At 39.3% G+C, this 25,452-nt stretch overlaps 1 protein-coding gene across 1 annotated transcript; it reads left to right on the top strand.

The window, feature by feature from the left end:
- Window positions 1-1,076: 1,076 nt before the first annotated feature.
- aars2 (alanyl-tRNA synthetase 2, mitochondrial (putative)) lies at window positions 1,077-15,561 on the top strand. Its single transcript, XM_084117981.1, has 22 exons — window positions 1,077-1,360; window positions 1,716-1,904; window positions 2,303-2,448; window positions 2,529-2,720; window positions 7,388-7,532; window positions 7,623-7,768; window positions 7,844-7,952; window positions 8,027-8,065; window positions 8,829-8,943; window positions 9,674-9,801; window positions 9,900-10,044; window positions 11,183-11,352; window positions 11,440-11,553; window positions 11,641-11,781; window positions 11,858-11,995; window positions 12,630-12,733; window positions 13,471-13,579; window positions 13,650-13,775; window positions 13,865-13,975; window positions 14,059-14,142; window positions 14,219-14,332; window positions 14,409-15,561. The coding sequence occupies exons 1-22, from the start codon at window positions 1,103-1,105 to the stop codon at window positions 14,589-14,591; spliced, it is 3,006 nt and encodes a 1,001-aa protein (XP_083974107.1). The 5' UTR covers window positions 1,077-1,102; the 3' UTR covers window positions 14,592-15,561.
- Window positions 15,562-25,452: the final 9,891 nt, after the last annotated feature.

Genomic DNA, 25,452 nt, shown 5'->3' with positions numbered 1-25,452 from the left:
CCGCGGGCGAACAAATAGGTGCAAATGCATTTGCTATTTAAACAATGTGGTGCAGGATGTGAAAATGATAACTGCGTCAGGCTGAAACTAGCAAAAAAACATTGGCGCTGCATTGCATGGGGTGTATGATAGGGCCCTGTAAAATACTCAGCAATGGTGTTGACTTATGAATTTGCACATGGATTGTTTTAAAACATTAAAAACACCACATAGACATATAAACAACATTAAAAGCTTGATTTTCACCACAGGGGGACTTTAAACACTTTTAATTTGAGTTATGAATACATTATTTGTCTGATTTAAAATTCTCCCCACCTGTTTTCTGTTACATACAGTCAAACCAAAATGTATTGACACCTTCAACATTTCTCACATTATCAGTTTATTTGCTATAGTTTAGAAAATTGTAATAAAATATGACAAGAAATGACAGTTGATATTTCACTGGTTTTGGCCATCCTTCTGTTAGACTGTCTCACAAATGAATTAGGTTGAATAGCTGTCATTTAACTGTTAAATTTACGTTCACAATTAGATAATACCAATTTGGGTCAACCAATTGCAAGCAATGGTTAATTTTGTTTAGTCTGTGGTGTAAAAATGTCACATTAGCAATTAAAGAAAAAACACTTAAGCAAAACATGGTCAGGTCAAAGTGTCTGAATAATATTTGGTCCCAATTTTTTACTGGTAGTCCACTGTATGAAGGATTTTGGGGTATAATATAATACAGTTTACTTTACTTTGCTATCCTCACTTACATAAATGAACTATAGTGTCCTGCACTCACTAGTAAAAAATTTTTTAAATAAAATTATATATGGTGTCTGAATAATTTTTGGTTTGACTGTATATAGCCTATACACACACTGAATTAGTAAATATAATTGTTTTATACATTTAAAATATTACACAAATCTCATGTTTAAGATTAATATTTTTATATATATTTTCTGCACATTATAATAATAATATATTTAGATAACATTTATATATAAATATATTTTGAATATATTTCTTCATTGTCATGATTAGCTTCAGTTTCATTTCATTCTCGTCGCTGATTGGACGCTGCTATATGACGTTGTGACTCGGCAAGATGGCTGCGCGCATAGTGCTGGGGAAACAGCTCCACTGTGCACTTTTAAATGCAAAATTATACACTTTATTGACGGGAATAAGAACATGCTCGGCCCTGTCCTACTCAAAATCTCATGAAGAATTCACATCTAAAAGAGTACGGCGGAAGTTTATCGATTTTTTCAAGGAGGGTTATGAACACCGAGTGGTGCCGTCCTCCTCAGTGCGTCCGAGAGGAGACCCGAGTCTACTGTTCGTCAATGCAGGAATGAACCAGGTACTCAGAATCAATAATGATACATGCAAGATATTACAAATATAACACCGAACAGCCATGTCAAAGTGCAGTGGCACTGCTATGATTTTTGGACACGTATCATGGTAATGCTGTAAAGAAAATGTAGGGTTTACTCTTTAAAAATATATAATAAACAAATAAAGTAAAAAATAGATGAATAATATAAACTTTAAAGTTATATATTCTCATTTATTTTATTATATATTTATAATATATATATATATAAAAGTGCATTCATTTTTTAAAGTGTGGTTTAAGTGTTTTTGGGGGCGCTGTCTTCTGTAATGATAATTTTGATATTAGGTTCTCATGGTCTGTGACCGTTGTCCCATAGTTTAAGCCCATTCTCCTGGGCTGTGCGGACCCCCGCAGTGAGATGGCATCATACAGGCGGGTGGTGAACAGTCAGAAGTGTGTCCGCGCCGGAGGCAAACACAACGACCTGGAGGATGTGGGGAAAGACATGTACCATCACACCTTCTTCGAGATGCTGGGGAACTGGTCGTTTGGTGATTACTTCAAGGTCTGGTCCATAATTTCATTCTAATTTCATGAATATTTCATGAATATGTTCAATATGTAAGAGGTTTATTCAAGATATTATGTGAATTGCATTTTACAGAGCCCCTAAGGGAAGTAGTGATGGAAAACATACGAGATATGGGAAAAACTTTGCACAAAAATATTGCGTTCCCCTGAGAAACTTTGTGTTCTTTCTCAAAAGCATCACAATCCCAGAGAAAAAGAAAAAGCCTGATATTGTTTTCCCTCACACCTGCGAGCAAATGCAAAGTTTCTCGGGGAACACAAAAGTTTTGAGAGTGAATGCAATGTAATTTTTTCCCATCACTATATTTAATTATGGGCTCTGTAGCATTTTCATGTATTTTTGAATAAATAAATAAATGATTCACAATCCAGGTGGAAGCCTGTGAAATGGCCTGGCGTCTTTTAACGGAAGAGTACGGCATTCCTGCGGAGCGCTTGTATGTCTCGTACTTCTCTGGGGACGTGGCCAATGATCTCCCTGCTGATGAGGAAACGCGGCAAATCTGGCTCAGCTTAGGGTACGTTCAAAGCAATGCAAAGCAAAATTGATTAGTTTTCAGTTGGAAATTCACCGGATTGTTGTGACATTCCGGTGCAGAGTGCAGCCGGATCACGTGTTGCCGTTTGGAATGAAGGATAATTTCTGGGAAATGGGCGAGACGGGTCCGTGTGGCCCCTGCACGGAGATTCACTACGATCATGTTGGGAATCGGAATGCCACCTCGCTGGTCAATGCAGACAGTCCGGATGTGGTGGAAATCTGGAATCTAGTTTTTATGCAGTATAACAGGTTAGAAAAGTCACTTCCAGTGTTATTTTACATTTTATTTAAATATATGTGTATGTATGTACAGTGAGGAAAATAAGTATTTGAACACCCTGCTATTTTGCAAGTTCTCCCACTTGGAAATCATGGAGGGGTCTGAAATTGTCATCGTAGGTGCATGTCTACTGTGAGAGACATAATCTTAAAAAAAAAATCCAGAAATCACAATGTATGATTTTTTAACTATTTATTTTTATGATACAGCTGCAAATAAGTATTTGAACACCTGTCTATCAGCTAGAATTCTGACCCTCAAAGACCTGTTAGTCTGCCTTTAAAATGTCCACCTCCACTCCATTTATTATCCTAAATTAGATGCACCTGTTTGAGGTCGTTAGCTGCATAAAGACACCTGTCCACCCCATACAATCAGTAAGAATCCAACTACTAACATGGCCAAGACCAAAGAGCTGTCCAAAGACACTAGAGACAAAATTGTACACCTCCACAAGGCTGGAAAGGGCTACGGGGAAATTGCCAAGCAGCTTGGTGAAAAAAGGTCCACTGCTGGAGCAATCATTAGAAAATGGAAGAAGCTAAACATGACTGTCAATCTCCCTCGGACTGGGGCTCCATGCAAGATCTCACCTCGTGGGGTCTCAATGATCCTAAGAAAGGTGAGAAATCAGCCCAGAACTACACGGGAGGAGCTGGTCAATGACCTGAAAAGAGCTGGGACCACCGTTTCCAAGGTTACTGTTGGTAATACACTAAGACGTCATGGTTTGAAATCATGCATGGCACGGAAGGTTCCCCTGCTTAAACCAGCACATGTCAAGGCCCGTCTTAAGTTTGCCAATGACCATTTGGATGATCCAGAGGAGTCATGGGAGAAAGTCATGTGGTCAGATGAGACCAAAATAGAACTTTTTGGTCATAATTCCACTAAACGTGTTTGGAGGAAGAAGAATGATGAGTACCATCCCAAGAACACCATCCCTACTGTGAAGCATGGGGGTGGTAGCATCATGCTTTGGGGGTGTTTTTCTGCACATGGGACAGGGCGACTGCACTGTATTAAGGAGAGGATGACCGGGGCCATGTGTTGCGAGATTTTGGGGAACAACCTCCTTCCCTCAGTTAGAGCATTGAAGATGGGTCGAGGCTGGGTCTTCCAACATGACAATGACCCGAAGCACACAGCCAGGATAACCAAGGAGTGGCTCTGTAAGAAGCATATCAAGGTTCTGGCGTGGCCTAGCCAGTCTCCAGACCTAAACCCAATAGAGAATCTTTGGAGGGAGCTCAAACTCCGTGTTTCTCAGCGACAGCCCAGAAACCTGACTGATCTAGAGAAGATCTGTGTGGAGGAGTTGGCCAAAATCCCTCCTGCAGTGTGTGCAAACCTGGTGAAAAACTACAGGAAACGTTTGACCTCTGTAATTGCAAACAAAGGCTACTGTACCAAATATTAACATTGATTTTCTCAGGTGTTCAAATACTTATTTGCAGCTGTATCATACAAATAAATAGTTAAAAAATCATACATTGTGATTTCTGGATTTTTTTTTTTAGATTATGTCTCTCACAGTGGACATGCACCTACGATGACAATTTCAGACCCCTCCATGATTTCTAAGTGGGAGAACTTGCAAAATAGCAGGGTGTTCAAATACTTATTTTCCTCACTGTATATATATATATATATATATATACATATATATATATACATACATACAGTATAGGCCAAAAGTTTGGAAACATTACTATTTTTTATGTTTTTGAAAGAAGTTTCTTCTGCTCATCAAGCCTGCATTTATATGATCAAAAATACAGAAAAAAAAAATAATATTGTGATATATTATTACAATTTAAAATAATTGGTTTTCAATTTATTGTACTTTAAATTATCATTTATTTCTGTGATGCAAAGCTGAATTTTCAGGATCATTACTCAAGTCTTCAGTGTCACATGTGACATCCAGTCTATCACATGATCCTTTAGAAATCATTCTAATGTGATGATTCATTATCAAAGTTGGAAACAGTTCTGCTGCTTAATATTTTTTTCATAACCTGTGATACTTTTTTAGGATAATTTGATGAATAAAAAGTAAAAAAATAAAAATAAAAATAAAAAGAAGCAAATCTGTTAAAAAATAGAAATCTTTTGTAACAACAATATACACTACTGGTCAGTAATTTCGGGTCAGTAATTTTTTTTCTTTCTTTTTTTGAAATAAATCAATACTTTTATTCAGCAAGGATGTGTTAAATTGATAACAAAGTGATAGTAAAGAAGATTTATATTATTAGAAAATATTTTTTATTTTGAATAAACGCAGTTCTTTTTAACCTTTTATTCATCAAATATATTAGGCAGCAGAACTGTTCCCAACACTCATAATAAATCAGAATATTAGAATGATTTCTAAAGGATCATGTGATAGATTGGATGTTACATGTGACACTGAAGACTGGAGTAATGATCCTGAAAATTCAGCTTTGCATCACAGAAATAAATGATAATTTAAAGTATAATAAATTGAAAACCAATTATTTTAAATTGTAATAATATATCACAATATTACTTTTTTTTTTTGTATTTTTGATCAAATAAATGCAGGCTTGATGAGCAGAAGAAACTTCTTTCAAAAACATTAAAAATAGTAATGTTTCCAAACTTTTGGCCTGTACTGTGTACATATATACATACATACATACATACATACATATATATATACATATATATATATATATATATATATATATACAGTGAGGAAAATAAGTATTTGAACACCCTACTATTTTGCAAGTTCTCCCACTTAGAAATCATGGAGGGGTCTGAAATTGTCATCGTTGGTGCATGTCCACTGTGAGAGACATAATCTAAAAAAAAGATTTTGACCTTTTTGGTCAAGATGGTCAAAAAAAAGATGGTCAAAAAAAAGATTTTGACCATTTGACCTCTGGATCATCCAAATGGTCATTGGCAAACTTAAGACGGGCCTTGACATGTGCTGGTTTAAGCAGGGGAACCTTCCGTGCCATGCATGATTTCAAACCACGACGTCTTAGTGTATTACCAACAGTAACCTTGGAAACGGTGGTCCCAGCTCTTTTCAGGTCATTGACCAGCTCCTCCCGTGTAGTTCTGGGCTGATTTCTCACCTTTCTTAGGATCATTGAGACCCCACGAGGTGAGATCTTGCATGGAGCCCCAGTCCGAGGGAGACTGACAGTCATGTTTAGCTTCTTCCATTTTCTAATGATTGCTCCAACAGTGGACCTTTTTTCACCAAGCTGCTTGGCAATTTCCCCGTAGCCCTTTCCAGCCTTGTGGAGGTGTACAATTTTGTCTCTAGTGTCTTTGGACAGCTCTTTGGTCTTGGCCATGTTAGTAGTTGGATTCTTACTGATTGTATGGGGTGGACAGGTGTCTTTATGCAGCTAACGACCTCAAACAGGTGCATCTAATTTAGGATAATAAATGGAGTGGAGGTGGACATTTTAAAGGCAGACTAACAGGTCTTTGAGGGTCAGACTTCTAGCTGATAGACAGGTGTTCAAATACTTATTTGCAGCTGTATCATACAAATAAATAGTTAAAAAATCATATATTGTGATTTCTGGATTTTTTTTTTTAGATTATGTCTCTCACAGTGGACATGCACCTACGATGACAATTTCAGACCCCTCCATGATTTCCAAGTGGGAGAACTTGCAAAATAGCAGGGTGTTCAAATACTTATTTTCCTCACTGTATATATATATATATATATATATATATATATATATATATATATGTATATATATATGTATGTATGTATGTATGTATATATGTATATATGTATATATATATATATATATATATATATATATATATATATATATATATATATATATATATATATATATATATATATATATTTATGTATGTAGTTTTATGAATACTTTGAATTAGCTTTTACTTATATATTTTATTTTTTTTTATATTTTTTAATTTAATGAAATATGTTCAGATTTATATTTTTATATATATATATATATATATATATATATATATATATATATAATTTTTTTTATTTGCAGTGAAAGCTTGTTCTGTGGGGATGGGATGGTTCACTCTGAAGATATGATCAAAATGATAATAAAACACTTAAAAATATATATACTATATAGGTTTAGTTTATTTTTATTTCAGTTTTAGTTTTTATTTATTTCCATTTAGTAATTTTAGTGCTTCCTTCAGTATCAACTTATTTCAGTTAGTTGCCAAGGCAAAATTTCCAAATGGATTTTTTTTCATCTAATATTTATAATTTATTTCAGCTTTATTATTTTAATTAACAAAAATTATTTAAATAGATTTAGTTAACAATAATAACTTTGGTTCCTTCCTGGTGCCTCCCTTTATTTGTGAAATAATGTGTTAGTAACACACATTGTGAGGATTTGAAAATGGACTCTCTTTATGTTTTTTTTTCGGTTCCTTGCCACTGTTGCCTTTGGCTTGCTCAGTTGGGGATATTTTGGGGATATTTAATTTTATTCTATCAATCAATAAATTCCACTAGAAACAAACTTTGTTGTATTATTTTATTTTAATACTGTGAAGCTGCTTTGATACAATCTGTATTGTGAAAAGCGCTATACAAATATACTTGATTTGATTTGATTTGATGTTACAGGGAGGGCAATGGTAGCCTGCGAGCTCTGCCCCATTGCAGCGTGGATACTGGGATGGGTTTAGAGCGACTGGTGACCGTACTGCAGGGAAAACGCTCCAACTATGACACAGATCTTTTCACACCTCTATTGTCCGCCATCCACCAGGTCTCTAACCTTCATTTAACCTTTTAAAAGAATAATGTTCCAGGTTCAATATAAATCAAGCCACATTATCTCTATTGTTTGTGCATGTAGTGCTCTAAGGCTCCTGCATATCAGGGCAGGACTGGAGAGGCAGACGCTGGTCAGGTGGACATGGCCTATCGGGTCGTGGCGGACCACGTTCGAACGATCTGCGTGTGTATCGCTGACGGAATTTATCCAGGCATGACAGGCGCTGAGTGAGTTTGACTTCAACGAAGTATGCAGGGTAATTTAACACATACAATTTCTGAAATATGCCATCTTTGTGATAGGCTGGTGTTAAGACGTATCTTGAGACGTGCCGTAAGGTTTTCTACAGAAGTGCTGCAGGCCCCCGAGGGTACGCTGGCAAGCCTGGTGCCTACTGTAGCTCATATACTGGTGAGTCTGTCAGAGACTGTCATCACTGCATTGTGTCTTAAGTTTTATATTCCTGCTCTCTTCCCTTTTCTTAGGGTGATGCTTATCCTGAGCTGAACACAGAGTCTGAGAGGGTAAGCATGTTACAAAACACCTTAGTATTACGTTTCTTGCAAAAAGATACACTACTGTGATACTTTTTTTTTTTTTTTTTTTTTTAGCAAGGATGAATTAAATTGTTCAAAAGTGACAGGAAAGATGCTTTCTGTCCTGAAAAAATGCATCACAGTTTCCACATTAATGTAAAGAAGAAATGTTTCCAAATCCACATATTAGACTGATTTCTGAAGGATCATGTGACACTGAAGACTGGAATAATGCTGAAAATTTAGCTTTACATCGCAAAAATAAATTACGTTTTAAAATATATTAAAATAGAAAACAGTTATTTTAAATTGTAATAATATTTCACAATATTACTGTTTTTGTTGTATTTTTTTATCAAATAAATGCAGCCTTGGTGAACGGTAGTGTATTACCGTGTTCTAAAAAGCAATTCAAGTGAATCTTTAAAAACACTAATAATTTAATAACACTGTTAAATGTAATATTAAGCAAATCTCAAAATGATGCTTAAATTCACTTGTAGCATTTCAAACAATAATATTAATATCAGACATTATCAGTTATCGTCCATAATATGAAAATAGTTCATGGTTTATCTGCATTAGCCTAAATTTTAATATTGGCGAAACCGTACTTCTGAGTTTAATGTATATATCAGTGTACCGTGGCATTTTTTCAACATAGAAAACCTGCCGTGAACAAAGAGCAGGAACTGAATTTTGTTTTTTACCCTTGATAAATTTGTAAAACATTTGCGTTCTTCCTCTGTAGATCATGGATCTCATTAATCAAAATGAAGCCCAGTTCCTGTCGTCGCTGAAGCAGGGCAGGAGGGTGATTGACAGGACTCTCAGCAATATGGACGAAGACTCTGCTGTTTTTCCAGGTAAACCCACAAAGTGGTGTAATTCGCTTTATTCCCTTTATTATCTGTGCTGGCTCTGTAATATTAAGTGCATTTCATTGACACTTTTATTAGGGATGTACAGTATATTGGCCACCATATCGGTATCGGCCGACATATGCTCATTTTAAATGTTATCGTTATCGGCCTGATAAGAAAATTTGCCCAATGTATTAAAGCCGATAAATAATGTATTATTTCCTTCAGCTGAGACTCTTCAGATTCGCACTGTTCAACATGATGGTTTTAAATTGCTTGAAATATGATTGGAATCACTTCAAATAAGGAAAATACAGTTATGTGCTGTGATATCGGCTTCATAAAATTATAATGAGAACATTATAATTGTGTTTTGGAACATGGCTTTTAATGGTGAGACTTCTGTTTTTGTAATCAAATTTGGATTTAGATTTATTGGCCAATCTATCGGTTATTGGCTTTCAAATATAAAGAATTATCGGTTATCGGTATCGGCCAAAATGTTCATATCGGTGCATCCCTAACTTTGATCCCAAGCAACTTGTTCAAGGGCATAATGATAATTGCAATGTCTCTTGTAGGATTTAAACTCTCAACCTTTCAGTCACCAGCCCTGATCTTTAACTACCACACACTACCCCATTTCAGTGAATAGCACCTGCATGAATATTTATTTCTGTGTTTTTGATTTGTTCTACTCTCTTGTGTTCGTTGTGTTGTATCTATTAATCAGCCTCGGTTGCCTGGTCGCTACATCGTAACCTAGGCTTCCCTCTCGATCTCATTGACCTGATGCTGGAGGAGAGGGGCAAGATGGTTGATAAAAAAGAAATGGAGGTGCTTGAAGATGAATATGAGAAGGTACTGGTATTAGCATGTGGCTTTCTTTAATCTAGCATTTGATTTATTGATTTATCTGTTATAGTGGGTATATGGATTAACTTGGGTTCTTTTCTCAGTTGAGGTTTCAGTCGGAGGAGGATGATGGAGATAGGGCGGACCAGCTGGATATTCATAGCCTGGCGGAGCTACAAAGCCGAAAAGTTCCTCACACTGACGACTCGCTGAAATACTGTTACAGTCTGGGGTCTGATGGACAATATGGTACTTGAGTGAAAAGTTCATTGGTGCAGGAGTTTGTAAGGCAGTTAAATCATTAAAACTGTCTCCTGACCAGACTTGACACTAAAAATGTATATTGTGAAGAAAGCAACACACTAAAGAACACAAAAATTACTCAAAATACTTTAGCAACCGAATATCAACATTCTAAGAACACCAAAAACACTCAAAACACCTTATGAACTGCATGTCAAACAACATGTTACACACCCCAATAACCACACATCATCCACTAAAATCGGTTAAAAGACCTTAGCAACCCCAAAGTAACATTCTAAAAACACTCAGAACATCTCGGTAACTGCATAGCAATAACCACACAGCAACACACTACAACTGTTGAAAGACCTTAGCAACCGAATATCAACATTCTAAAAACACTCAGAACACCTCAGTAACTGCATAGCAACATTCTAAAACACACTCAGAACACCTTAGTAACTGCACAGCAACACACAGAAAAAAAACACATTCTAAAGAACACTAAGAACACCTTAACCACAGAGCAACACACTAAAAACACTTATAAGACCTTAGCAACTGCATAGCAACATTCTAAAAACACCCAGAACACCTAGACAACGGCATAGCAACATTCTAAACAAAGAACACTTCAATAACCACACAGCAACACACTAAAAACTGTTAAAACACCATAGCAACTGCATAGCAACATTCTAAAAACACTCAGAACACCTCACTAACTGCACAGCAACACACGAAAAAGCACACACATTTGAATATCGAACACTAACAACCGAATATCAACATTCTAAAAACACTTGAGCATCACTTGACACCTGAGCAACTGCATAGCAACATGTTAAAAAACACTCAGAGCACCTTGGTATCTGCACAGCAACACAATAAAAAAGCCACATGCTTTTCAGAACACCGAAAAACTCATTATCAACCACATAGCAACATGCTAGAATACACTCTGCATAGCTACCAGTGAGATTTCAGTGTTGGCTGGGCTAACATTTCAATGCATTTCAGTTGATTAGGACAAAAACTCTAGTTATTATGGAAGGAATAGGATTTATTGCCTGTCACTTTATTACATCACACCAGGTTGGGACACGGTATAACAATGATCCTGACTCTTTTCCTCTCTCAGTGTTTGAGCCTTGCAGAGCGTCAGTCCTGGCACTCTACTGTGAGGGGTCTTTGGTTTCAGAGGTGCGTGAGGGTCAGCGCTGTGGTGTGATTCTGGACCGGACCAGCTTTTATGCAGAGAAGGGAGGACAGGCGCACGACCAGGGTTACTTCACCAAGGATGGATTACAGGTTATTGATCACATCACATCTCATCTTATTTTTATGTATTTGATAAGCAGACAAGATTGAGTTACCATTTGTGGTTATGCTTTTCAGGATGTGCTGTTCCCTGTGAATTGTGTCCGTCTGGCTGGGGGTTACGTGGTACATCAAGTCACGGCAGCAGAGACTTTGAGAACTGGGGACCAATTGCATCTTCATGTGGATGAGGTGGGAGTAGTAGGAGTAAAAGTACCATCAGACATGGTAACGCATCATGCAGATACCTTTTGGTAAGTGTTGCATTTCCAACTGTAGGCTCGGCGTCTGGGCTGCATGGTGAAGCACACTGCCACACACGTGCTAAACTTCGCCCTGCGAGAGCTACTTGGTCCCTCTGTTAGTCAGCGAGGGTCACACTGCACCGCCAGCCGCCTCCGATTCGACTTCAGTGTGAAGGTACAATGACTGTGTGTCTGCATCAGGGGTTTAATGATTTCCAAACTGGCTAATACATGTATGTGCTTGTATAAAGGGCTCCCTTAGTGTATCTGAGCTACAGCAAGTTGAAGAGTTGGTCCAGGACATCATTCGTCAAAATGCAGAGGTGCACATAGAAGAGGTTCCTCTGTCCAGAGCTAAACTGATTCCAGGTCTGAGAACTATAGATGAGGTAAATAAGGATGGCTTGATTCCCACTTTTTTATTTCCGATACTGGACCGCTGTCGATAAGACAGGGGTGTCCAATTCTGCTCCTGGAGCCGGTTGCACCAAAAGGGCTTATGCCTGGTCTTAAGGTAAGTAGGTCTTAACTCAGCATTCTAAGTCCGACCTAAAAGTTACGACAGTTGCACCATCCAGGCTTAAGTCCTCTTCTCGCTAAGACCGGGCGTAAATCTTACGCCTAGTCAGTAGCAGGCGTAAATTCAAAATCTAGGCATATAATAGCGTTAATAGCCGTTATCCGACAGATAATGTTTCTATAGTAACCACTTGATAATTTCACCAGCAACCGGCTCTGGAGAGCAAACGTCCTGCCTCAGCACACTTGTCTGGAAGCTCCTAGTGATCTTGAAGACCTTGATTAGCTGGTTCAGGTGCGTTTAAGTAGGATTGGAGATCAACGCCGAAGCATAGCGGCCCTCTCGGAGCAGGATTGGACAGCCCATATGTAAGATAAAAGAACTAGGACTTAACACCCCAGAACTTCCTTTTCTTTGGGGGAAATGGGCCAGAACTTTGGCCCCACACCTTGTTGCTGGAAACTGGGGTATATGTAAGGTGTTGACCATGTCGTTTGTTTCAGGTGTATCCGGATCCAGTGCGAGTGGTGTCCGTGGCTATGCCTATTTCGGATCTGCCTACCTCAAACTCCGCTAGACAAGCTTCAGTGGAGCTTTGCTGTGGCACGTAAGGTTCTTCTGAAACTGCCGGAACTCTTTGGACCTGGGGTTAGCCATCCCTGCTCCTGGAGGGCTGCTACTTCCTGCAGACTTCAGTTCCAACTTTTCACCTGCATGTTATTTTCAAATAATCTTGAACACCTTGATTGGCTGGTTCAGATGTGACATGTCTGGGATTGATGCTAAACTCTACAGGATAGCCTTCCAGGATCAGGGTTAGTTATCGCTGCTTTGGGTCACCACTTATACATCTGACCATTTCCAAGCTGCCGCCAAGGTGTAGGGGTGTGCGTAATGATCATAAATGATTAAAATGTCTCCAACGGTCTGCCTGTACAGAGAGATTGTCAGTATCTTGCTACAGCGCACATTCTATCAGTTGGCGTTTCAGTTTTTTCATTTATCACCTCTATCGCGATTACTCACTAATCGCGACTTTGCTGTTCATCGTCATCACAAATTCTTATTAAAGCTACTTAAATGTCCTAATTGAACTAAGGTCTAATCCTGGCTTAATCTAAGCCCTGTTTGTGAAAAAGATTATTCTTTCATGTTCTTTCATCTTATAGGGCTAAATGTTTTAAATGCGGAAATTAGTTTGACTATTGCTAAGTAACTTGAAAAAAATAGTCTTAGAATCCAACAAAATCGTGTCTAAAAAGTCTGAAAAGAATTGTGAAATGATATTTTGCCATATGACCCAACCCTAAGCCAAGCTCACCAATATGTTGTTGCTTTTACCAGGCATTTATTGAGGACGGGAGCAATTGGAGACTTTGTCATTGTGTCTGAGCGACAGATGGTGAAAGGCATTAGCCGTATCATTGCTGTTACTGGAGATGAAGCCAAAAAGGTTCGAAAAATGAAATCTACCATTGGGCAGTAGTTCAGTTTCTGTGATGCTAACTGTTCCTGTGACCCAGGCTCGTGAGGCGGGCCATGCCATGCAGGAGGAGTTGGAATCTTTGGTGGCACGGGTAGAAGTTGCAAGCGTCCCGTCTATACCAGCAGCTCAGAAACTCTCCAAAGAGATCGGACTCCTAATGAATGTACGTAACTCCATAACCTCTCGTCTTCATTGGAAAGTCAGTTCATGATGTATGAATTTCATTCGTCTATATCGTTTTATGTGTTTTAGGTGGTTGATAACACACCAATCCCACAATGGCAGAGACGAGAGTTGCAGACTCGCCTGAAAGCGATGCAGAAGAGCAGCAACACGTCCATCAGAAAACTGGAGATCACAGAGGTAGAAGCGTCTAAAGGTTGTCTTGCTAGTTGTTAATATTATCTGTTGTTTAGGCATATGGCTTATCGTTTCTTCTGCTTCAGGCTGCCTTGAAAGCCAAAGAGCTGCTGGACAAACACTCTAATAAAACTGTGCTTGTGGACTTGATCCAGACGGTCTCGATATCGGTATGTTTTGTGGTGATCTTTGACGATTATATTTGTATCAAATGTATACAGTTGGTTTACATGTTATCGTGTTTAGGTGCTGATGAAGACTGTGCTCAAGCTGAGCAAGAGCAGTCCAGATTCCCTGGTCATGTTGTTTGCTCACCTGCAGCAGTCAGGGAAGGTGCTTTTTGCCTGCCAAGTACCCAAGGTACAGCACACAACAAAATCACACAACTACAGTATAACCACACAGGTGTGAGATTGCTTTCATACTGTCTTCCTAGGGCTCTGCTGGTGGTTCAGCGATCGAATGGGCTCTTCATGTGTGCGCGCGCTTGGAAGGAAATGCAGATGGCTCAAATGAGGTTGCTAAAGGTGTGGGAAAAGCAACCAAAGTCTCAGATGTTACAGAGGTCCTGCATTGGGCTGAAGAATTTGCGCACAACAAAATCAGAAATGCATCATGAAGAAACTAATCTTGGATAATCATTGACACAGTGTACCACAATGGATACGCTTCCTCAAAATTAGCACATTTTTCTGACCCCGTTCCTTTGTTTTAAAAGGGTAGGGAATATACTATATATGTTTGATTTTGATATTAAATATTGTTAAGTTATTCCTTTGTTTTGGGTACACTTTGTATAGTGGGTTTGGTTCAAGAAAAATGTTTTTTTTAATTCAAGAAATGGCATTGCTCAGTAAAATATTTAATTGTAAATACAAAAAAATGAATACATAATTAATTTATCTAATGTGTCAGTAATATAATCATGCATGAAATAAAAGCATCGTTCACTGTGTCAGAGCGCCGCCCTGCTGGCTAGAATCTTCTATTATTCTTCATCAAAGAGAATCACAGTATTCAGTCACCAGAGGGAGACAAAAAATGCTTTAAAAACTCACCCACAATATGATGTCGAAATAAACTGAACTTGCCTCAAATTCCTATTTGAACTGTCTCCTTACACTTTGTGGACAGTCTATTCAGTGTTCACTACAACTCGAGAGACAAGTACATTCCGCCATGACAACCAATGAAAATAGGCTACCTACCTACTAACATTTCTTGTATAGCCTACTACCAATTGGAAAGAAAAAAAACATGACGCACCTGAGGTATGTATTCCATTTTTGAAGGTCTTGTCTCGGACTTATTTCTAATTAGATTTTATTTTGCAAGTCAGAAATTAACTGTGGATTGTGTGAAAAATGAATAGGCTACTTAATGCCCACCAAATTTAAGAATTGATATTAAAAAAAGTACTTGTATGAAATATATATTTTTTTTTTATAACGATATAATTAAGCAATATCACAACCGCAATGGAGCTATTTTCACAAATATGAGCACGATTGCAAACGTTATACTGAATTTAAAAAAAAAAAAACTTTTTTTTTTTTTTTTACAAACGTTCAATAAACAATTTTATTTTTAAAACATTAATCTTCTCAAAATTATTTATTCAGTTGTAATTGTACCAATTCAGAAGCAATTTCTGCGGCACCTCCGCAGTGTAAATATACAGACCCTTTCCAAAAAATTAGAATATCATGGAAAAGTTTATTTATTTCCATAATTCCATTCAAAACGTTAAACTTCCATAGATTATAGATTCAGGGCCCACAACTTCAACGATTTCAAGTATTTAGTTGTTTATTTGTACATAATTTGGGCTTCCAGCTCATAAAACCAACGAAAACAGGACTTCAAAAAATTAGAATATTACATGAAATCACACAGTAATTACACAGTGATACCATGGTCATTGAACCAGGTTTTGGTTCTTTTGGCAGTGTGGGCAGGTGCAAATCCTGCTGGAAAATGAAGTCAGCATCTCCATAAAGCTTGTCTGCTGAAGGAAGCATGAAGTGCTCTGGAAATGTCCTGGTAGACGGCTGCGTTGAGTGGACCAACACCAGCCGATGACATGGCTCCCCAAACCAACACAGACTGTGGAAACTTCACACTGGACTTCAAGCATCTTGGATTGTGTGCCTCTCCATTCTTCCTCCAGACTCTGGGACCTTGGTTTCCAAATGAAATGCAAAATTTGCTCTCATCAGAAAAGAGGACTTTGGTCCACTGTGCTTTATTAAATCCAGGGTCAACGCAGCCGTCTACCAGGACAGTTTCAGAGCACTTCATGCTTCCTTCATTTTCCAGCAGGATTTGCACCTGCCCACACTGCCAAAAGAACCAAAACCTGGTTCAATGACCATGGTATCACTGTGTAATTACTGTGTGATTTCATGTAATATTCTAATTTTTTGAAATCCTGTTTTCGTGGGTTTTATGAGCTGGAAGCCCAAATTATGTACAAATAAACAACTAAATACTTGAAATCGTTTAAGTTGTGGGCCCTGAACCTATAATCTATGGAAGTTTAACGTTTTGAATGGAATTATGGAAATAAATAAACTTTTCCATGATATTCTAATTTTTTGGAAAGGGTCTGTACATTTTGGTGTTAGTGATTTCATTTGATTGGTAACAGCTTTCTTCTGACAAAAGTACAAAGAAACGATTCCCAATGTTTTCACTGAACAACTTAATTGTATTTTGTAAATATAAACAAATTTTCATTTTGATAGCTGCTACACACTCAAAAGTGGGGACAGAGGCAAAATAAAACTGAAAAGCTTATAGAATATCTAAGTTAAAGGGATATTTCACTTTGAAATTAAATTTTTGTATGTTTTAGCTTACCTCAAGGGCATCCAAGATGTAGGTGTCTTTTTTTCCGCAGTAGATTCAATTTTGATATTTTTAGGTCAAACCGTTCTTGTCTGTCAGTCATAATGCAGGTCTATGGTCACCACCTCAAAGAGCATGCACAGAGAAGTCCAAATTAAAACAATTCCCCATCGTCCAAATTAAACAGTTCCCCATCGTAAGTACACATTGATGGCCTGAGACACGAAACGAGCGGTTTGTGTGAGAAAACGAACAGTATTTATATCGTTTTTACCTTTTGTACACATCCACGTCCAAGTGATCTGATCTGACGTGTCCGCAGACTGGTGCATAGACATATACACTAGATGTCGCCTTGGCTACGGCATTCGTTCAATGAACTGCCGTCGCCAAGGCGACATCTAGTATGCACCAGTCTGCGTACACGTCACACACTAGGAAGCGCCCGCGCCCTCAGATCACTTGGACGTCGCTGTGTACAAAAGGTAAAAACGATATAAATACAAAATACTGTTCGTTTTCTCACACAAACCGCTCGTTTCGTGTCTCAGGCCATCAATGTGTACTTACGATGGGGAATTGTTTAATTTGGACGATGGGGAATTGTTTTAATTTGGACTCTGTGCATGCTCTTTGAGGTGGTGACCATTGTCATGGCCCCTCCTCTGCCTTGCAGGGGCGGTTCCTCCTGCAGGCAGAGGAGGGTCGTTAGTGATTGAAGCCACCTGGGCTCAGGGTATTTAAACTGCTTCACTAACCACTCTCTCTCTCTCTCTCTCTGCTCCTCCAGGTATGATCCTGTTTTGTTTGTTCCTTTGTAGTTATGTCTTAGTTTTTCCACTCAGTCATGTACACACACAGATTCACGCATCCATGCATTTTACATACACCTTACATTATGACATTCCCACACCTCATTTCCTTTTCTTTGTTTAAAGTTAATAGTTTTGATTTACAATAAAGACAACCTTTTTGATTGGCCCATACTTCTTGTTTGTGTCCCCTCATTTTTGCCACAGGCCATGAGCCAGCCTGTGACAAATGGGGGCTCGTCCTTAAGTTAAAGTTAATTATACTTTAGTTTACTTTAACATTTTTGTCATAGTTGGTTACTTTTTTTGTTTGTTTTGTTTTATTATCGATACGTTTGTTTATTTGCAGTTTGGCTTATTTGATTATTGTTTTGTAGTTAACTTGGGTTCATTTTTTCAGTTTAGTTTAGATTGCCAAATTGTTTTTGAGGGGATGCTTTGGTTGGGCCAGTATTGTTGGAGAGAGCGTTGAGAGCTACAGTGAGGAAAATAAGTATTTGAACACCCTGCTATTTTGCAAGTTCTCTCACTTGGAAATCATGGAGGGGTCTGAAATTGTCATCGTAGATGCATGTCCACTGTGAGAGACATAATAATAAATAAAAAAAATCCAGAAATCACAATATATGATTTTTTAACTATTTATTTGTATGATACAGCTGCAAATAAGTATTTGAACACCTGTCTATCAGCTAGAATTCTGACCCTCAAAGACCTGTTAGTCTGCCTTTAAAATGTCCACCTCCACTCCATTTATTATCCTAAATTAGATGCACCTGTTTGAGGTCGTTAGCTGCATAAAGACACCTGTCCACCCCATACAATCAGTAAGAATCCAACTACTAACATGGCCAAGACCAAAGAGCTGTCCAAAGACACTAGAGACAAAATTGTACACCTCCACAAGGCTGGAAAGGGCTACGGGGAAATTGCCAAGCAGCTTGGTGAAAAAAGGTCCACTGTTGGAGCAATCATTAGAAAATGGAAGAAGCTAAACATGACTGTCAATCTCCCTCGGACTGGGGCTCCATGCAAGATCTCACCTCGTGGGGTCTCAATGATCCTAAGAAAGGTGAGAAATCAGCCCAGAACTACACGGGAGTAGCTGGTCAATGACCTGAAAAGAGCTGGGACCACCGTTTCCAAGGTTACTGTTGGTAATACACTAAGACGTCATGGTTTGAAATCATGCATGGCACGGAAGTTTCCCCTGCTTAAACCAGCACATGTCAAGGCCCGTCTTAAGTTTGCCAATGACCATTTGGATGATCCAGAGGAGTCATGGGAGAAAGTCATGTGGTCAGATGAGACCAAAATAGAACTTTTTGGTCATAATTCCACTAAACGTGTTTGGAGGAAGAAGAATGATGAGTACCATCCCAAGAACACCATCCCTACTGTGAAGCATGGGGGTGGTAGCATCATGCTTTGGGGGTGTTTTTCTGCACATGGGACAGGGCGACTGCAGTGTATTAAGGAGAGGATGACCGGGGCCATGTATTGCGAGATTTTGGGGAACAACCTCCTTCCCTCAGTTAGAGCACTGAAGATGGGTCGAGGCTGGGTCTTCCAACATGACAATGACCCGAAGCACACAGCCAAGGAGTGGCTCTGTAAGAAGCATATCAAGGTTCTGGCGTGGCTTAGCCAGTCTCCAGACCTAAACCCAATAGAGAATCTTTGAATCTCAAACTCCGTGTTTCTCAGCAACAGCCCAGAAACCTGATTGATCTAGAGAAGATCTGTGTGGAGGAGTGGGCCAAAATCCCTCCTGCAGTGTGTGCAAACCTGGTGAAAAACTACAGGAAACGTTTGACCTCTGTAATTGCAAACAAAGGCTACTGTACCAAATATTAACATTGATTTTCTCAGGTGTTCAAATACTTGTTTGCAGCTGTATCATACAAATAAATAGTTAAAAAATCATACATTGTGATTTCTGGATTTTTTTTTTTTGATTATGTCTCTCACAGTGGACATGCACCTACGATGACAATTTCAGACCCCTCCATGATTTCTAAGTGGGAGAACTTGCAAAATAGCAGGGTGTTCAAATACTTATTTTCCTCACTGTATATGTTCCTTTTGTTTAGTTAGCTTTGTAGCTAAAATTGGTTAGCAATTCACTCTGGGCCTTTTCTGGGTTTTTTGTTCAGGTGGGAGTCCTCTCCTGTTGAGGCTTATCAGCGAGTGTCAATAGGAGGCTCGTGGTGGGTTTTTTTGTAGGTGGCAGTGAACGTGGGTAGAGCTTCCCTTTCCCTTTTTCCCCTACATCGGCTCGGTTCCCACTGTGATTTTTCAGCCTTTATTTCAGATGGTATAGTTTCCCTGTTAGATGGCAACCAAAATGTTCCAGTTAAAATCTTAAGAGACACTGGAGCTTTAGATTCTTTTATTCTGGAATCTGTTTTGGCATTCTCTAAGGGGTCTGATACTGGCAGTTGTGTAATGGTACGTGGTATGGGTTTAGTTCCATTCTCTTCTCCCTTACATGAAGTTACCCTAAAATGTGGTCTGGTAGAGGGTGATGTAGTTGTTGGGGTTAGACCCCAGTTGCCAGTAGAGGGAGTCCACATGATTTTGGGGAATGACTTGGCCGGTAGTAAGGTGTGGGCAGATGGCAAATTAAACATCTTTAAGAAGCAACCTTCAGTGCCCTGTGAATGTGTATCTCCAGATTGCAGCAGTGTGTCTCCTGAGGTGTTTCCAGTTTGTGCTGTTACTCGCTCTATCTCTCGTAAGGAAGTTGATGGTAAGCCAGAAAGTCTTGAGTTGCCAGTTAAACTACAGACAGAACAGTTGACTAGTTCTAGAGATTCATTGGTGGCTGAGCAAAAGGCTGATACTACTTTGGCTGATCTGTTTGATAAAGTTGTTCCTGATTCAGTGGTGAGGAATAGTGCTCAGTGTTATTTTCTTTTTGATGGGCTGTTGGTCAGGAAATGGATTCCACACTGTGGTCAGGGTTTAGGAGAACCAATGTTTCAAATAGTTGTACCTACTACTTTGCGAAATAAAGTGTTGCAAACTTCACATGATGATGTGGCAGGTCATATGGGTGTTCGTAAAACTTATGATCGCATACTCCGGTATTTTTTCTGGCCACGTTTAAAGCGGGATGTAGCTCAGTTTATTAAAACTTGTCATACGTGTCAGCGCACAAGCAAGCCAAATCAGGTTGTAAAGCCAGCGCCTTTATATCCAATACCAGCCATAGGGCAACCTTTTGAGCATCTTATTATCGATTGTGTTGGGCCTTTACCACGGTCCAAGTCAGGTCATAGCTACTTATTAACTGGGTAACACTTTACAATAAGGTTCCTTTATTAAACATTAGTTAATGTATTAACTAACATGAACTAACAATGAGCAATACATTTATTACTGTTTTTGTTAATCTTTGTTAATGTTAGTTAATGAAAATAAAGCTGTTCATGTTAGTTCACAGTGCATTAACTAATGTTAACAAGATTTGAATAAAGTATTAGTAAATGTTGAAATTAACATTAACAAAGATGAACAAATGCTGTATAAGTGCAGTTCATTATTAGTTAATGTTAACTAATGTAGTTAACTAATGAACCTTATTGTAAAGTGTTACCATTAACTGTTATGTGTCAAGCAACTAGATATCCGGCAGCTTTCTCTTTGTGTACTATAACTTCTAAATCCGTAGTTAAAGCATTAACTCAATTTATTTCAACATTTGGGATTCCAAAAATCATCCAGTCAGATCAGGGGTCTAACTTTACCTCACATTTATTTGCTCAGGTTCTCAAACAGCTTAAAGTTAAACACAACAAATCTACTGCGTTCCATGCCCAGAGCCAGGGAGCTTTGGAACATTTTCATCAAACGTTGAAATCCTTGCTTCGTGCATACTGTACAGAACTGTCTGCAGATTGGGAGGAGGGGTTACCTTGGCTGCTACTAGCTGCTCGTGAGGCAGTACAGGAAAGCACAGGGTTCAGCCCAAATGACTTAGTGTTTGGTCATAAAGTGCGTGGGCCTTTAGCAGTGCTGCAGGATGGTTGTTTGCCTGAGGAACCACCTCGGAGCCTTATTGACTATGTAAATGGTTTTAGGCTGAAGTTGTACAGGGCTGGCGAACTGGCGAAAGAAAAACTAGAATGTTCTCAAAAGAAAATGAAACAGAGATATGACAGACAGGCTGAGCTGCGTGAGTTTAGTCCTGGTGATCGTGTACTCGCTCTTTTACCTCTTGTAAGTTCACCTTTTCAGGCAAAATACTGTGGTCCTTTTATTGTGTTGCGCAAAGTGTCAAAATTGAACTATCTTATTGAAACCCCTGGTCATAGGAAGTCCTCTAAATTGTGCCATGTGAACCTGTTAAGACGTTATCATTCCCGTGATCTAAGCAAAGTTGAAGGCACTCCAGCAGTGAGGTCAGCCTTGACTGCTGCTCCAGTCACTGAATCTTGTGCCTTAAACCTTGTGGAGGGGGGAGAAGAGGAGGTAGTTATGGTTTCGGATGAGGTTTTGCAGGGCCGGCTGAAGAACTCCCAGACTTTGAAAAACCTTGGGGTTTTGGTAAATCATTTAGACTCAGAGAAACGTGATGAATTGGTAACTCTTATTAGAAACTACCCTGTTCTGTTTTCTGACACCCCATCGCAAACCCACTTAATTAAGCATGATATAGACATCGGAGATGCTAAGCCTATCAAACAGAGATTTTATCGTGTATCTGAGGAGAAGAGACTGAAATTGGAAACAGAGGTACAGTATATGTTGGACAATGGTATTGCTGAGCCATGTTGTTCAAATTGGGCTTCACCCTGTCTTCTGGTCAAAAAGTCTGATTCCACTTTCAGACCCTGCACTGATTATAGAAAAGTAAACAATGTTACTAAAGCAGACCTTTACCCTCTTCCTAGGATGGAGGACTGTATTGATCAAGTTGGGTCAGCAAAGTATGTTAGCAAATTTGATCTTTTAAAGGGATATTGGCAAGTACCCCTTACCAAAAGTGCTTGTGAGATTGCTGCCTTTATAACTCCATCGGGTTTGTTCTCTTATACAGTTATACCTTTTGGTTTGCGGAATGCTCCAGCCACCTTCCAGAGGCTGATGAATCGGGTGGTCTCAGGTCTGGAAGGGTGTGCCGTGTATTTGGACGACGTGGTCGTCTACTCTGACTTCTGGGATGAGCATGTCCAAAGGGTGCAAGCCCTGTTCGAAAGACTGGTGTGGGCCAGGCTGACTATCAATTTGGCAAAGTGTGAGTTTGCCAAAGCTACAGTCACATACCTAGGCAAGGTTGTTGGTCAGGGTTTTGTATGTCCTGTGGAAGCCAAGGTTCAAGCTGTGAAGCAGTTCCCACAGCCCTCAACAAAGAAAGAACTGATGCGCTTCCTGGGAATGGTAGGGTACTACCGTGCGTTTTGTAAAAACTTTTCGGTAGTAGTGTCCCCACTGACCAATCTGTTGAAGGCCAAGGCTGAATTTATCTGGTCCACCCAGTGTCAAGAGGCATTTGATGCAGTTAAGGCTCTTTTGTGTTTGGCACCCGTGTTGGCAGCACCAAATTTTGGGAAACCTTTCAAATTGCAGGTAGACGCCAGTCAAATCGGTGCTGGGGCTGTGCTTCTCCAGGAAAATGATGACAATGTTGAGTGTCCAGTCAGTTTCTTCTCCCGGAAATTTTATAAGTATCAGCAAAACTATTCTGTAATTGAAAAGGAGGCTTTAGGACTCATTTGGGCTTTACAGCACTTCAAAGTCTATGTTGGTTCCGGTTTGACCCCTTTAACTGTGTTCACTGACCACAACCCGCTCATTTTTCTTAAATCCCTGCAAAATCCCAACCAGCAACTGATGCGTTGGGCTTTGTTCTTGCAACCATTCAACCTCGATATTAGACACATTAGCGGTAAGGATAATATCATTGCTGATGCCCTGTCCCGTGCTCCTTTAACCTAGTTTGTATCTTCTCTCTGCTGGCCCTTGCTGGTTTTCTGTGCCTCTTTCTCTTAAAATTGCTCCCCAGGTACCAGGGCTGCTGAGTTTGAGGGACGGACAGTCAGTCAGGGGACATGGGGCGACTGCTAGGAGCTGGGACTGGTATCCTTTTTTTTTTTTTTTGGAGAAATTTTGGATTGTTTTAAATGTGTTGGGCCAAATTTTGGGCTGAGGGTGGGACCCTCATTTTAAGGAGGGGGGTGTCACGGCCCCTCCTCTGCCTTGCAGGGGCGGTTCCTCCTGCAGGCAGAGGAGGGTCGTTAGTGATTGAAGCCACCTGGGCTCAGGATATTTAAACTGCTTCACTAACCACTCTCTCTCTCTCTCTGCTCCTCCAGGTATGATCCTGTTTTGTTTGTTCCTTTGTAGTTATGTCTTAGTTTTTCCACTCAGTCATGTACACACACAGATTCACGCATCCATGCATTTTACATACACCTTACATTATGACATTCCCACACCTCATTTCCTTTTCTTTGTTTAAAGTTAATAGTTTTGATTTACAATAAAGACAACCTTTTTGATTGGCCCATACTTCTTGTTTGTGTCCCCTCATTTTTGCCACAGGCCATGAGCCAGCCTGTGACACCATAGACCTGCATTATATGACTGACAGACAAGAATGGTTTGACCTAAAAATATCAAAATTGAATCTACTGCGGAAAAAAAGACACCTACATCTTGGATGCCCTTGAGGTAAGCTAAAACATACCAAAATTTAATTTCAAAGTGAACTATCCCTTTAAACTCTTTTGAAACAGGTGAACTGGTAGTATAGGTGAGTGTCGTGATTGAGTGTAAAAGGAGCATCTCAGTCTTTGCAAGCAAAGATGGGTCATGGCTCATCACTTTATGCCAAATATCATGAGAGAATTGTCACAAATTTCAAAAATCGCATGTCTCAATGCAAGATTGCAAAGCATTTAGGTCTTTCACCAAGATTCAGCGAAACCAGAGAAATCTGTCTGTGTCGGGCAAGACAGAAAACCTGTTGAATGTGCATGACCATTGAGCTCTCAGATGGCATTACATGAGAAGCCATCATGCTGTGTCCTCAAGAGTTCTTTAGAAAACCATGTCACTGAACACAGCCTGCTGCTGCATCAAGGAATGCCATTGACTCTCTGTTACGCAAGGAGAAAGATGTATATCAGTTCAATGCAGAGATCCTGCCGTGTTCTCTGGGCCCGAGCTCATCTCAGATGGTCCAAAACACAGTGGAAATATGTGCTATGGTCAGATGAGTCTATGAGTTCTCAGTCCCAAAGACGAAAAGGACGATCCAGCCTTTCATCAGCGAGAGGTGCAAAAGCAAACATCTGCCATGGTATGGAGGTCCATCAGTACAAAAGGCATGGGTGACTTGCATTTGTGTGAAGGTACCATTGACGTGGAGGCGTATTGGGATTATACAGAGACATTTACTGGCATCATGATGTCTTTCCGAAGACAACAGGCTTCATTCAGCATGTGCTACAACAGAGTGGTTTCATAGACACTCTACACCATTGAAGGAATGTGCTTCACTGCTAACCTGCAGTCCAGATCTGTCTCTTATTGAAAATGTATGATCACCCACCATGAAAAGTAGAATCAGACAACATATTGAGCAGCTGTCTTGTATCAGGCGAGATTGGGCAAAAAATCCATTTCAACTTCAACAATTATCCTCAATTCCCAAATGATAAAAAAAGAAAGAAAATGCAATTAAAAGGAAAGGTGATGTGACAGTGGTAAACTGGTAAACTAGTGTGTATCAGCCATCAAAATGTGTTTACTTACAAAATAAAATTAAGTTGTTCAGTGAAAACACTGGAATCATTTTCTTTGTACTTC

The sequence above is a fragment of the Abramis brama genome, assembly GCF_963993115.1.
Source record: "Abramis brama genome assembly, chromosome: 6".
Classification (NCBI taxonomy): domain Eukaryota; kingdom Metazoa; phylum Chordata; class Actinopteri; order Cypriniformes; family Leuciscidae; genus Abramis; species Abramis brama.
The sequence above is the reverse complement of the archived record's forward strand: the minus strand, read 5'-3'. Positions and strand labels throughout refer to the sequence as shown.